Source organism: Bombus terrestris, chromosome 11 (genome assembly GCF_910591885.1).
Source record: "Bombus terrestris chromosome 11, iyBomTerr1.2, whole genome shotgun sequence".
NCBI lineage: Eukaryota > Metazoa > Arthropoda > Insecta > Hymenoptera > Apidae > Bombus > Bombus terrestris.
The window spans coordinates 1,710,559-1,723,130 of NC_063279.1; the positions used below are offsets into that span (position 1 = coordinate 1,710,559).

A 12,572-nucleotide genomic window follows, 5' to 3' on the forward strand; every position below is an offset into this window, starting at 1 on the left:
CGATTATTTTGCCATCGAATTTCTTTTTTATCAAATGCACCGCTACACGTAATTCATAGATATAATATCGATTATGCATATTTACACAAGCTATAGGTAGATTTATTCAAAATGTTTATATTATTCTAACTACTAAATGTACAAATTATGTAGAACGCATCAAGTCATGCGATATTTCTGCTAGAATAATTTATGAAGGTACTGAAATGTAAATTATTCCAACCACTCATGAAACACAATGACGTATATATCTCTTCTGTAATGAAATTCTCAATGTAGAGTGGACGATGATTTTAACGCAAACGATTACTAGCTGTTGCACATCCTGCGCAAAGAGAACAAATGAAATAGGAATAGAACATTAATTTTATCTCGGATTAAAACTTCTCGATAATTTTTCAAAGTAAATAACACCGATATTTCAAATTATATTCTGTTGGGTAAAACACGAAAGGAATATGAAAGTGAGTTACAGCCAGCCACATTGATCAACTTTATCAATCGAAAAATACGGAACAACGATGATGTTACAAATATTGTCTTTTTAAATTCACGTCGGAATTTACCATTATTTACTCTACGTTCTTGCGATGAATGAACTTGAGAAAATAAATCATCTGTTTTTTTTTTAAGCTTTTTAATCGTATAGTCAAGTAATGAAATTAAGAAATTGATAAAAGGAGGAAGTTGATCAGTTTGGCTTCTAAGAGGCTCGTTTGAACGACTCGAATGAAACTGATAAAATTCGGATTAAAGTTAAATAAACAAAATTCGGATTACATAAGTATAACTCCGATGCACCAGGAAAATAGTTTCCAATAACGAAACAACGTAAATAGCTTCCTTACGTCGTCCCATTAGCCCGCATTCTTCGGAAACAAATTAATTACGTATCTATTTATTCATTTCGGACCCTGTTCGGTACTATCGGATTCTCTCGATCAAGCGTTATAACGAACAAATATAATTATAATCTGAAATTTGACCAAACTTGCAGGAATTGTTTTCCGGCAACTACACCGATACTCATTGAACATTAACATCACAATGAACTACAGTTATTAAATTCCTTTCGAAGTAATTACAACGAGAACTTTCCCCAATGAAAAGCTTAATCGAATCAACACTGACCGTTCGATGCGCTGAAATTCCATGGTTAAATTAAAAAATACGATCACAATTTTTTCAGCAATATTTTTCATACTACTCGACACGACGGATCAGATCCACAGACTAAAAAGATCCTTTAGATTTAAGCATTAGATTCGACTAGAATCAAACATACTGTAAACTCTTATAATCCAAGTTACAGTACCACGCTAAAATAATTTAATTATAATTCTCAATGAGAATTGATTGTAAAAAATCTACCAAATAAAACAAAAATATTTTTCATAGGGAATATATACTATAGTTCGTATTGTTCATCTTTATCTATTAATTTATATTTCTTTATGTATTATTCTATATTATATCCCATTTTGTTGTACTCATACACGCTCGCATTTTTTCCCTCCGATATAATCAATAATATATTGATTGTAAATGATCGTACAGGATCGACACGAAAGAAAAGTCCAGATGATGGTGTATTTGTGAATTAAATTTTCATGGTCGCGGATGTAACATTCGGTATCGTCCCGCAGACTAAAAAGACCCTTTATATTAAAGCATTAGATTCAACTAGAATCAAACATAATATAAACTCTTATAATCCAAGTTACAGTACCACGCTAAAATAATTTAATTATAATTCTCAATGAGAATTGATCGTAAAAAGTCTACCAAATAAAACAAAAATATATTTTTCATGGGGAATATATACTATAGTTCTTATTGTTCATCTTTATCTATTAGTTTATATTTCTTTATATATTATTCTATATTATATCCCATCTTGTTCTATTCATACACGCTCGCATCAATAATACATTGAGATATCGTAAATGATCGTACAGGATCGACACGAAAGAAAAGTCCAGATGATGGTGTATTTGTAAATTAAATTTTCATGGTCGCGGATATAACATTCGGCATTGTCCCGCAGAATCCTGTAAAAGAACGCGTTATGATCGGTAGCATCGCCGCGTTTGACATTCGTTTAATTAATTACTTTGCTAATGAAATTTTTTATTGCGGGTCGCGATACCGTATTATGATTGAAGTCGTTCCGACCGTTTAAGGGTGGCCCGGGTGGCTTTACCGACGAACAGAAATGTTTTTGTTCCGGTTAAACTCACGATGCTCAACGAAACTTTAAGCTTCCTTGGGAAACTGTTCTTAGGGAAAACCGTTACGCGAGAAACCCGGCAAAGTTGCTTAAGTAACTAAAGAAAATTCTTTGCTGGTGTACTCAGCCTTCTAATGCAGACAGAATTTGCCACCGAGTTAATTCCAAATACCAGTCCTTAGCAGGATTCTTTTAAAATAAGTAGAATTATGCATATACGAAGATTCAGACCAATTAGCTAAAATTTTATATCTTGGAATATCTTGCACACTGTTTCTGGAAATCATGATTAAAAATTCGACGTTACATGACGATTATTTCATTCTAAATAATTGTAAATGACTTAACGATAATCTAACTCTAATTATCTTTAACATTTTGCTTTCCTTCGATTTCTTTCTCTCCATCGATAAATACGTATACCTGATAGTTTTATGCATTTGTGCGAACTATAAAAGTACAAAAATGCACAGAATGCTTACAATGCGCAAAGATATTTAACGTAGAATATTCCCTGCAATTTCTAACGAGCGAAATAAATTTCGGGATATTTCAAATTCGAAATATCTCAACTATATTTGGTATATTTCTTTGCTTGTATTTATAGAAATATGTACATGTATAAAAATTCGTAACCAAATAATAAATGACGGTACTCGTTAAAAATCCTTGGTTCCATAAATAGCCACTGAATTTCTGCGTCACATCGAAGTACAACGAAATTGGATACTAAAGAAATGAGTTGTACCAAACGTCAAACGAACACGAGGGAAAACGATCGGCATCGAGAAATCTCTCCTGACTGGAAAAACAGAGACAACCTCCATTCATTTTTTGTCAGATCCTGTTGGAAGCAGCGTTTCGGTATTCTCCAGGGAATCCTTCCTCCTCCTTCTCCGCGACCTTCTTCCTTTCGGACTAATGAGATCGAATCAGGCCAAGGTATGTTCCCAGAGACCGATAGCAAGGATCGAACTGCGCTTCCTTAATTTCGTTATCCTGCGATGAACGCATATATCAAAGAGGTCGCGTTCGTGACAAACTTCTTGATTATCCACGGGCGCACTCGCCATGGGGTGAAACGAATGGCACACGGTCGCGAAAAACAGCGAACTAACGCGGGATTAACGACCATTTGGAAAGTTCGATACGCGACACAAATCTAATCGCATCGATCTTTTTTCGTATTGATTGCACGGTTTTGCTCGAGTTCCATCATAGACACGAAATGAAATCAGAGAAACATTGTAATTAGAATTCTAAATGCCGACAAAAACTCGTTTCCTCTAACTTTGAGCGCATCGTCGGATCATCGTTAACAGATCATATCGATATTAATACTTTTGCGTGTAACGACGCACACGTTGCGTCATCCATCCTTTTCGAAATAATTTGCCATTGGAGGAAAAATCCGAATAAAGAATTCCACCTCTTCGCACGTCTCCGGTATAATTCTTACTACCGTACTAATACATTCGAGTCATTTTTCATTCTAATCATCCTTAGCCTTTTTATAGTTATTTCTACGTTTGTCAAGATGAATATTATCTAACCACAACGAACGGTCTCTGGTTTTCTCTTGAGACGCGAAAGTGTTAATTATTACAAGTTTCGCGATATTTGTCTGCCCGTTACTCTTCATTCTAAAATAAGTACAATAATGGCTTAGGTGCTTGCTGCTCTACGTATTATCGTTATCGTTAATGAAATGTAAAAATTTCTTAATTCGAAACTTGATTTCTTCGATCACGCTCGTGGCAAGAATCAGGTCACGGAAGAGATTACTCGCTTGACATTGTAATAAGTAGAAAAAAAAAAAAAAAAATAAAAAAGGAAGAAGAGGGTAGGAGGGGCAGCGAGCAAGAAACGAATAAAAAATGAGCTGAATATCGAGAATGGGAAAGGGCAAACAGTATCTACGCGTTCGGGACTTTTAAATTACCTATCTTCCGGTGTAGCCGGCCTCCAGATAAAGGGGATGACCTGAAACTCTCGTTAACGCATTAATCTTTTCTGGATCCTCGCGTTTCTAGTCATTTTTTGCACGACTCACACGGATTCACGGCAGAGAAAATGATTTTCAGCCCTCGCCTCCGCTTGACGATTCCACTGCTCCCGGGCAAACTAATTGCCTCCTAATCGCGTTCGTGCAAGTCCGGGCACCTAATAACTCTTTTTTCACAAAGTCGCCCAAATGATTTTACGACGCTTTTATGAAAAAGTCGACAAGATACGAGGTATATTTAAAAATATGGAACTCGAGTAGAAAATCATATTATTTACCAAATATCATAACAAGTACCGTACTTGGGGCATTCCATATATTTTTACATCTTCCACCTTTCTATAAATGCAGAAAAATCCGCAGTCAAGGTGTAACCTACATTTGATGCATTTATCTCGCGATTTTCGCTGTAATCCTCGCAGCTGGGATGGCGATCGTTGCTCGGATGCTGTATAATCGGAATTATTCAAATAATCGTTTTATTTTCTGATGTCAAGGTAATTAATTCTTTATTATTACTTTATAACTAATAATAACAAGCAGACGATGTATATTCGTTTACCCTGAAGAGGTGACACGTATAACAGCAAATACCAAAGTCAATTTAGAAAATAACGTTCGCAATTTCTTTCTTTCCTCTACTTATGGACGCATACTTTACATTTCCTCCCGAATATATTTTCTCAAACTTCTAATTACCGTCTTTGAATCTTCCAATCAATGTACAAAACACACTCGTCCGACATTCCGACATCAATCGGAAACCAAGTCCTCCGAGTTCGTACGAAGTACTATAGTCCCCTGGAACTTGTTCCGTGTTCCAAGGTGGAGCAAGTTGGACCGCAGCAACGCGGGAGTATTCCTTGACCGGAGCGTCACCTGTCAGACCTTATCCCTCTGAGAACCGCCTTAAAAGAAACGACAGAGTGGCCGCGATCCTTTCCATTTGCAAATTAAACGACCACGTCCTTGATTTCAATCCGTGAAACCCAATCTCAGCTTCCCTATTGTATCCGGGACTTAAGCCCGGCAACTAGGCGTTTAATCTTAATCGATCTCTCGAAAGGCAGATATATATCCGTGTCCTTTTCTCCTTTTCCTCCTTCTCCGGTAACTTGGCTTCCTTTCAGGAGAGACCGTCTCCATTCCGCTTCCTTTTTCCGACACCTTCTTTTCCGATCTCACCCAACTCTCCTCTCATCTTCCGCCATCCACCGATTTCCAACTCGAGAGTCGAGCTCACTCTCTCTCTCTCTCTCTCGCTTTCTCTCCCACACTCTGTTCATCTTCCGTTGGTCTCCTTAAAGCTGGGCGTCGTTCCCTTTTGCCTCGTCTTATCTTAATGGTTCGCCCCGGCAATCGAAAGTTTAGTTATTATCGCAGCCGTTGTCGCTCCGGTTCCGCGAGCCGACTGCAGCCGGATCCCATGAAAATATGGCGGCAGATAGGGTGCAGGAAATTGCCGGTACGACGCGTACCCGATTCCGCGGTGGAGCGACCGATCCTCCGAGAGATTCGCTCCGGGAACGATCTGCAGCTACGTTGAAAAGGAAAGTTGTATTGTCGCCTCTCTGGATAATGGAGTTCCTCGCTTCCGCGAACTTTATCGCGAACCTACGGCTACGGCATCGTGATGCGCTTTACAGTTAACGACGTTTCAAGGGATTTCGTTTGTTTTCGGTTCGACTCGACTGGGTTCTGCGGTTTCGCCGTGTTCCAATTTTTAAGAATATTTCATCACAATTTGACATTTGTTTTGTAATACCACCGGTCGATACAAACTGACGAACGTGCTTTCTAGAATAATCGTTATAGCAAATCAGTATAGCGAGTCATTATAGCGAATCATACAATCGAATAGCAATAGTATAGTTGAACAGTAGCATTGAGCGAGCGATGATAACGACCGGCGTACGCTATCTCTGTACTTGTATTTAAAGTGATTTTAATATGCACTGACTATTACAATTTAATCATCCGTCTCTTTAATAAATCAACGCCTCTAACAAATACGATGAATTTTGTATTATAACACTAGAGATCAGTAGACTGCGAATGTTTAGGTAAATTTATATTTTCATGATCGCAGCTAATTGCAGTGAGATTATCTATTAAATATTTAAATTTCGAACGTTGCGAATGTCTGTGCGATCGATGAAATTGTCGTCTCAGAGGAAGTTAGGGAAATATGTAAGGTATCTCTTTGGAAATATCCTAATTTGAAAAACTACTTTCTTTTTGTCTACGACACTACGCAAGCATGTACGTAACACACGTGCCGCTGTACGATCAACGAAACGTAGCCATAAAGTCGGACCATTCGCTCTACGTAACAGCAATTTACGAATTAACGCTTCGACTCCGATTCAACAATTTGAAAGTGGATTGAGAAAAACTTAAGCGAAACGTTATACGCAGAGAGTTTACGTTTCTACGGATTCATAACGCAACCTCGGCTGGCGCTGCTTTGGAATATTCGTTAACGAATAATTCGTCTGCGAAACTTAAAGTAACAACCGTGCGCGTGTTTTGGCTCGGTTGTAAATTCCGTGCGCGGAATTTTACTCAGCGTGCTCCATTTCTCGCTTAATGCGCTAATTTTCGCTACATCCGAATGCACGTCCGTATGTTTCAGGCTCGCGTGTAAACACACGTCCGCTTTATCCGGCATAGCTTCGCCATTACATCTGTTTGCCTGCAACTTAGCGCAGTAACCTTAGTTACGTCTGAGAGCGTGTACACGTGCGCGAGAACGCGGCCAGACCGAGTGGACTGTAAATCGTCGGGGAACATGGGACGAGACAGCGTCTTTTTGCCGAATGTCTGTGTACAGTCTGCTACCGACTACCGCCAGTGAATTTGCGATAGCGCGATAGTCAAACGCGAAGCAAGGCTACATTTAAATTGCTACTTAGGTCACAGGAGAAAAATATGGTAAATATGAACAATCCGAATTTTCCAGACAATGTTTATCCTTTGAATATATTATATTAGCTTGTCCGAAAAGTTTCTTTCGTTTTATGAGCAAATAATAGACGCACAACGTTGTTTGTTTTATATTATTTTGTCGAAGTACGTACGATTCATTTTGTTCTGTTGAGATAAACATCGCGACATTTCACACACTTGGTTTCACGTTTGCACTGTTGTAAGAAACAAGTTTGCGAAAGAAAGACACTTTCCGGACAACCTAATAGAAAGTTTTATAGAAGAGCTAATTTTAATATTAAACAACCGAATGGAAATTGTCGTTGCTCTTTGTAGATCGAAAAAATGTAATCTTTGCATTTCACGATGTCTAACTTCGATTTAATGGGAATTTTTCCAAAAGTGAATATCCGCGAACGTAAACCTCGATTTTGAAGTTCAAAGTTAACGTTGTCGATAATGGTAGAAGATTTACGGTAACAAAACTTATTCCACCGATTCAGCTTGTTCTTGGTGGAAGGATTATTCCATTTCCACGAACGAAAACTCTTGTCCTGAATAATTATGCGAATCGTAGGTTGGAAAGTACACTCTGTCTGGTCTATGTATATAAATCATGCGCAAGCAGATAAACGGTGTTCACAAACAACGCGGTAATGAAATGTTTCCACCATTACCATTGCGAATGGTAACATCTCGTCTGGCAACATCAACTCATTAAGAACAACTCATTACCGTGAAGAGACCGGTTAGGAACGTTTCATCAGTGGCGAAAACGTTTTCTTGCCTATTCAGTTATCCGAAGCCGAGGAATCTCAAGAACGACGAATGTCTGTCACGAAGTAGCATCGATTCCGTGACTGCTTGTAAACCAGAGCGAAGATTTTCCAAGGATTGCGAGGATTTGCAATTACATCGGTGTTCGTCGAAAGGATTTTCATTCGCGCGAAATGTGTCGAACGTCAGCAAGCGAGAATCGAGTCGATACGAGCCAAGTTTTATCCCAGATACGAAAGTTTTTCGGTTTCACAGGCTTGATAAATCATACTTTATCGGTGGAAGATGACTTGGAAAAATTTGTTTGCCATTTTTATTGCTTAGGATGTTAGTAGCGCGCGTTCGAATAATTTGTCGAGCCATTGTACACGATGTATATTGGATTCAATATTTTTTCGTTATCGTGAAAAATTTCTTATGCTTTGATTATCGATGCTACAAAGTAGAGAAACAAGTGTCGATAATATTTTTGATCGAGTCTCTCGCCGTGTTCGCGTTCTTTGTATGTAGGAAACCAATTGAAAAGATTCAATTACATTTGTACTTATTTCATTTACAACACATTGTTACTCGTCTTAGCTTTTACCTTTCAATTTTATGTACTTGCTATGTATATCGTCGGTAGTTCTATTTGTTTGATTTATAGGTATAGTCACGTTTTATAGAACGATCTCTTGTTGCATTTCTTTTTTGTATTGATCGATATGTCGGTAAAGAGGATAACAGTTTTAAACAAGCTGAACTTTGAATCCTTCTAGGGCCAATAGCTCCATAAATCTAGTATTTCGCGATGAATAAAATATTGACTGCGAGAAAAAGTGCCGAATCTACCAAGCAGTTACCGAAAAACGTGTTTCGCTTCAATTTTCCTAAAAATCGACGAAACAAAGTCCGAAGGACCCAAAAGATTTTAAGATTACGTTGAAAGATTTCTTTTCCATAATATTTGAAGAACAACTGGTTATGTGCCTAAGTGAAATACGATTTAAAAATGATTCTGGTAAAAAAGACATTTTCTTCAAAAACTTTCGCATAAAAAGATCTTCCGATGTTGAAAATCGAATTATCAACGAATTTGTTGTTTGTTCGGACAATTGACGCTCAGGATCATACGAAAATCAGATAAAATTTCAGGTTATTCGTATTTCGGATACGAAATAAAATAAGTTAAAGTATCAAATCGGATACAACAATGGAGAAAAGGAGATACATATTGGAACCTTTGGGCAAACGATTTGGAAAAACGGATCTCGATAGAATAGGTAAAGTATACCTCGTCGATGGATGAGAACTTCCTTTACTCGCTGATACTTCTGTTTTATTTTCCGAAGGGTATTTCCACGATCCATCGCCGGCACCCTTCGACAAGCACCAGGGAATTCCTGTGAAATTTCGCGAAGGTATTGAAAAAGGACCTCAAATGCTGGCGGGGCCACCGACTGATCTATTTGAGGAGAAATTCGTGCGAATTTTTGATGGAGAGGCATTGCACGAGCCATGGCGCATCGAAGCGAAAGAACAGGTAATCACACGATGTAATTGGGTCGAATTCATTCATCGCTGGCAGCGTTGTCTTTCTCCACGTGTTTGGCATCTGCAGTCATTTTGAAATTGAAAAATCTAAAATTTTTTAAATGGAGATTTGAAACTATCAGGTTGTCCGAAAATTGTTCTTCTTTTATAGACACGTCTGTTACAACGACTCATTTTATACAAACACGAAACCTAATCTGTCGAACATTGTGATCTTTATTTTTATAGAACAAAATGGATCATAGGTAATTCGATAAAATAATGTAAAACTGAAAATGTTGTGCATCCATTATTTTCTTATAAAACGAAAGAAACTTTTCGGACGACCTAATATATTAAAATCATTGAGGAATATCACAAAGTGCAACGAGATATCGTTTCAATTCGAAATTGAAGAATCTAAAATCACAAAGTTAATTTTCTATCGGTTTTCTATCGGTTTCTATCGGTAAATATGGAAGTTTGAGGGGTCTTACTTTTGCAGTTCTAGCGACAATGCTAAAGAAGCCAACCTGATACATCCACCGTTTCGCAGTTGGAACGTGATAAGGCAAAAATCGGGGGGATTCTATTGCCACCCTCTCCTGCCAAGAAACATTCCACGCCTGGCGATTATCATGGATGTTTCGAGAAAGTAACTTACTTCGGAACTGCGCCAGAAGAACGTAAAAAGGGAGGACGGAGGCCCGAACTGCCGAACGTGAAGATTAAACCCAATCCTCTCGGTGGTCCAGGATACGCCAACATTTGTTTGAATCCCTTTCCATCGTATTCCTACGATCCTTATGACCCGCCGCAAGAACGCGTAGGTAATGGATTTTATTTTCTAATAGACTATTTTGAAAATTCGTGCACACTGTAACGAAATATGTATGCAAAATACTGGTACAGTTTGACACAAATATGAAAAAAAAATATGGTTATATTTTATCACCACATTGCGAATTTTATGGATTTTTTATGAGATACTTGGAAGTTGCAAAATGCATAAAACGAGCTCGATTCGCAGAAATATATGAAATATCCAAAGTGTAACATGGGTTATGATGTTTAGTGGGTAAAACAAACTTCCATCTAGGTTTCATTATTTAAATTGGATTCATAAAATTACGAATTTGCATAAATATCCACACTCTACTTATTACAGTGCAAATGAAATTTCAAAATTTCGTACAACAGATACTTTGAACTAAGCGTTCAAATACGTTGGTGAACGAGCGTATGCTACATCGTCAGGTATCTTCTAATTTTTGTATTTGCCACGCCGGTCTCGCTTCTTATTTCTTATTTTTTGTTCGTTACTCGTCCCTAGTAGCGGTAGACAAGACAGACAATATTATCGAGGTAATATACAGAAGGCTTCTAACGCGGAAGAAGATTGGAGACCCACGTTCACCCTCGTTTTCGCTTTTTTTTCTCCTTTTGGTAACATTTTGTTTCCCAAGCTGGTGCAACTAATTACATTTTTGTCGTAAGAGAGGAAAGAAAATGAAACCTAGCTACGGTTAGACGGCTGCTTTCCTTCTCCTCGCTCTTTTACCGTGCCCTGTGCGAGCTTTCAAACTTCTGTCGAGACTAATTTAAAAGGAAAAGAAAGAGGTCTTCAAACACGCAGAATTAACTAAACCGGTGATTTTCACTCGCTTAATTATTATTAGCCTGGTAGATTAATTATGTACCGGCCGCTCTGTGTCGTGTCACGCTGAATAAAGATGCTTTCTAAAAATACTACATCGTGTTCCACGCGCGTTCAAAAAGAAAAAAAAATGATTTATTACTTTATATTAATTAATATTCCTTCGTACACTAATTACTTTTAAATGCGACAGTGCAACCGGGTCGATTTCTGAATGCCAGCGCGCCACTGGATCATTTTCCGCCGAATCCTTACCAGGACAAAGATTTTGGACCTACTTACGTACGACCGGTTGATCGCGCGCCTAAGATAATAGGCCCTGGTATTCTTTACGTTCCATTCCCAAAGAAACCCGGTGGAAATCACTCTGGTTGCTTCCACAAATTCCCATCGTATTCCAGCGAGCCATACGACAAAGCTGTCAAGGAAACGCGGAAACCTGTTAGTATGTTTGTCAGTGGCGGGCCATCGCGGCGAACCAAGTATACTGCTAGCATAATTGATCAAGTTACCAGAACGTCGTGTAACGCGACGAATTACATGGATTATAAGCCACAAGTTTATCCCTTGAACAAATAAGAATTCTCACTTCGTCATTTATTATTTTCAAGGAATTTCATTGGGAAACGATATTTTATAACGCGCGTATACTTTTCTATAATTTGTATACTTTTTAATAAAACAGTGGTATGAATTATCCAGTAGGCAGTGTACTGAATTTTAAAAATCGCTTTTCTGCGAAAGACGGAAGCTATGACTTGTCGTGTTTTGTCCTTTTCAATTCATTCAACTGCACTTTCATTCACCGATTACTTTCTCCACCCTCTCCTTTTAAACCATTGAAACGCTAAAGAAAAAGTCCTTAAGACGAACGATTATTACCTACGCTACGTTCTTCCTCTAATATACACATTTACATTCTTAATAGACCAACGAGAGCAATTATATTGTTCGCCACTTCACTCGACTGCTCGCAACACTCGCGTGCTTTTCAGCTGAAGCAGCAGTGCAAAGGGAACAATTACCGCGAGACCACTAAGAACACGTGTAACACGGTTACTCCCGGTTCTGTCCTTTCTTTTCTTTCTCTCTCTCTCTCTCTCTCTCTCTCTGTCTTCGTTAGTATACGCGTTTAACAGCTTACACGCATGCAAATGGCGGGACAGTTGAAAACGGTGGACACGTGGTAAATACGAAGACAGGGCTACGTGTCTACGTACAGGAGACGACCCTTCCAAAGCGAATCACTCCACCACGTCTGAACTTACTAATGAAATTCTAACGAACTTGCCATGCCGCGGAGTCCACTTGCGGCAGTCTCAATTAAACGTTCTTGGCAAACATCGCGTACCAGCACGACAGCCTCGTTGCGTCACTTAAACGCTCGCTAACACGTTGCTAAGATCATGTGTTTCACCGTCTGTGATTAAGTCTATGGCTAAACTAACGCTTCCATGAACCGT

At 38.5% G+C, this 12,572-nt stretch overlaps 1 protein-coding gene across 2 annotated transcripts; it reads left to right on the forward strand.

Annotated features, from left to right (window-relative positions):
• Nucleotides 1–7,387: 7,387 nt before the first annotated feature.
• On the forward strand, nt 7,388–12,169 carry LOC105666212 (UPF0602 protein C4orf47-like). Of its 2 annotated transcripts, XM_012313390.3 has the most exons (4): nt 7,388–9,202; nt 9,272–9,462; nt 10,009–10,282; nt 11,303–12,169. In XM_012313390.3, the coding sequence occupies exons 1-4, from the start codon at nt 9,133–9,135 to the stop codon at nt 11,686–11,688; spliced, it is 921 nt and encodes a 306-aa protein (XP_012168780.1). In that variant the 5' UTR covers nt 7,388–9,132; the 3' UTR covers nt 11,689–12,169. The 2 variants fall into 2 exon arrangements, 1 of the variants encoding a protein (XP_012168780.1); XR_007225752.1 differs by lacking the exon at nt 11,303–12,169 and having other exon boundaries at nt 7,388–9,462; nt 9,958–10,075.
• The last annotated feature ends 403 nt before the right edge of the window (nt 12,170–12,572 follow it).

What these genes read in the sequence shown, in the direction of transcription:
- LOC105666212 (XM_012313390.3), top strand. Translation starts at nt 9,133, where the DNA reads ATGGAGAAAAGGAGATACATATTGGAACCTTTGGGCAAACGATTTGGA. An exon ending in AACGGATCTCGATAGAATAG is followed by an intron (nt 9,203 to 9,271) that starts GTAAAGTATACC and finishes TATTTTCCGAAG; the next exon opens with GGTATTTCCACGATCCATCG. An exon ending in CCCGCCGCAAGAACGCGTAG is followed by an intron (nt 10,283 to 11,302) that starts GTAATGGATTTT and finishes TAAATGCGACAG; the next exon opens with TGCAACCGGGTCGATTTCTG.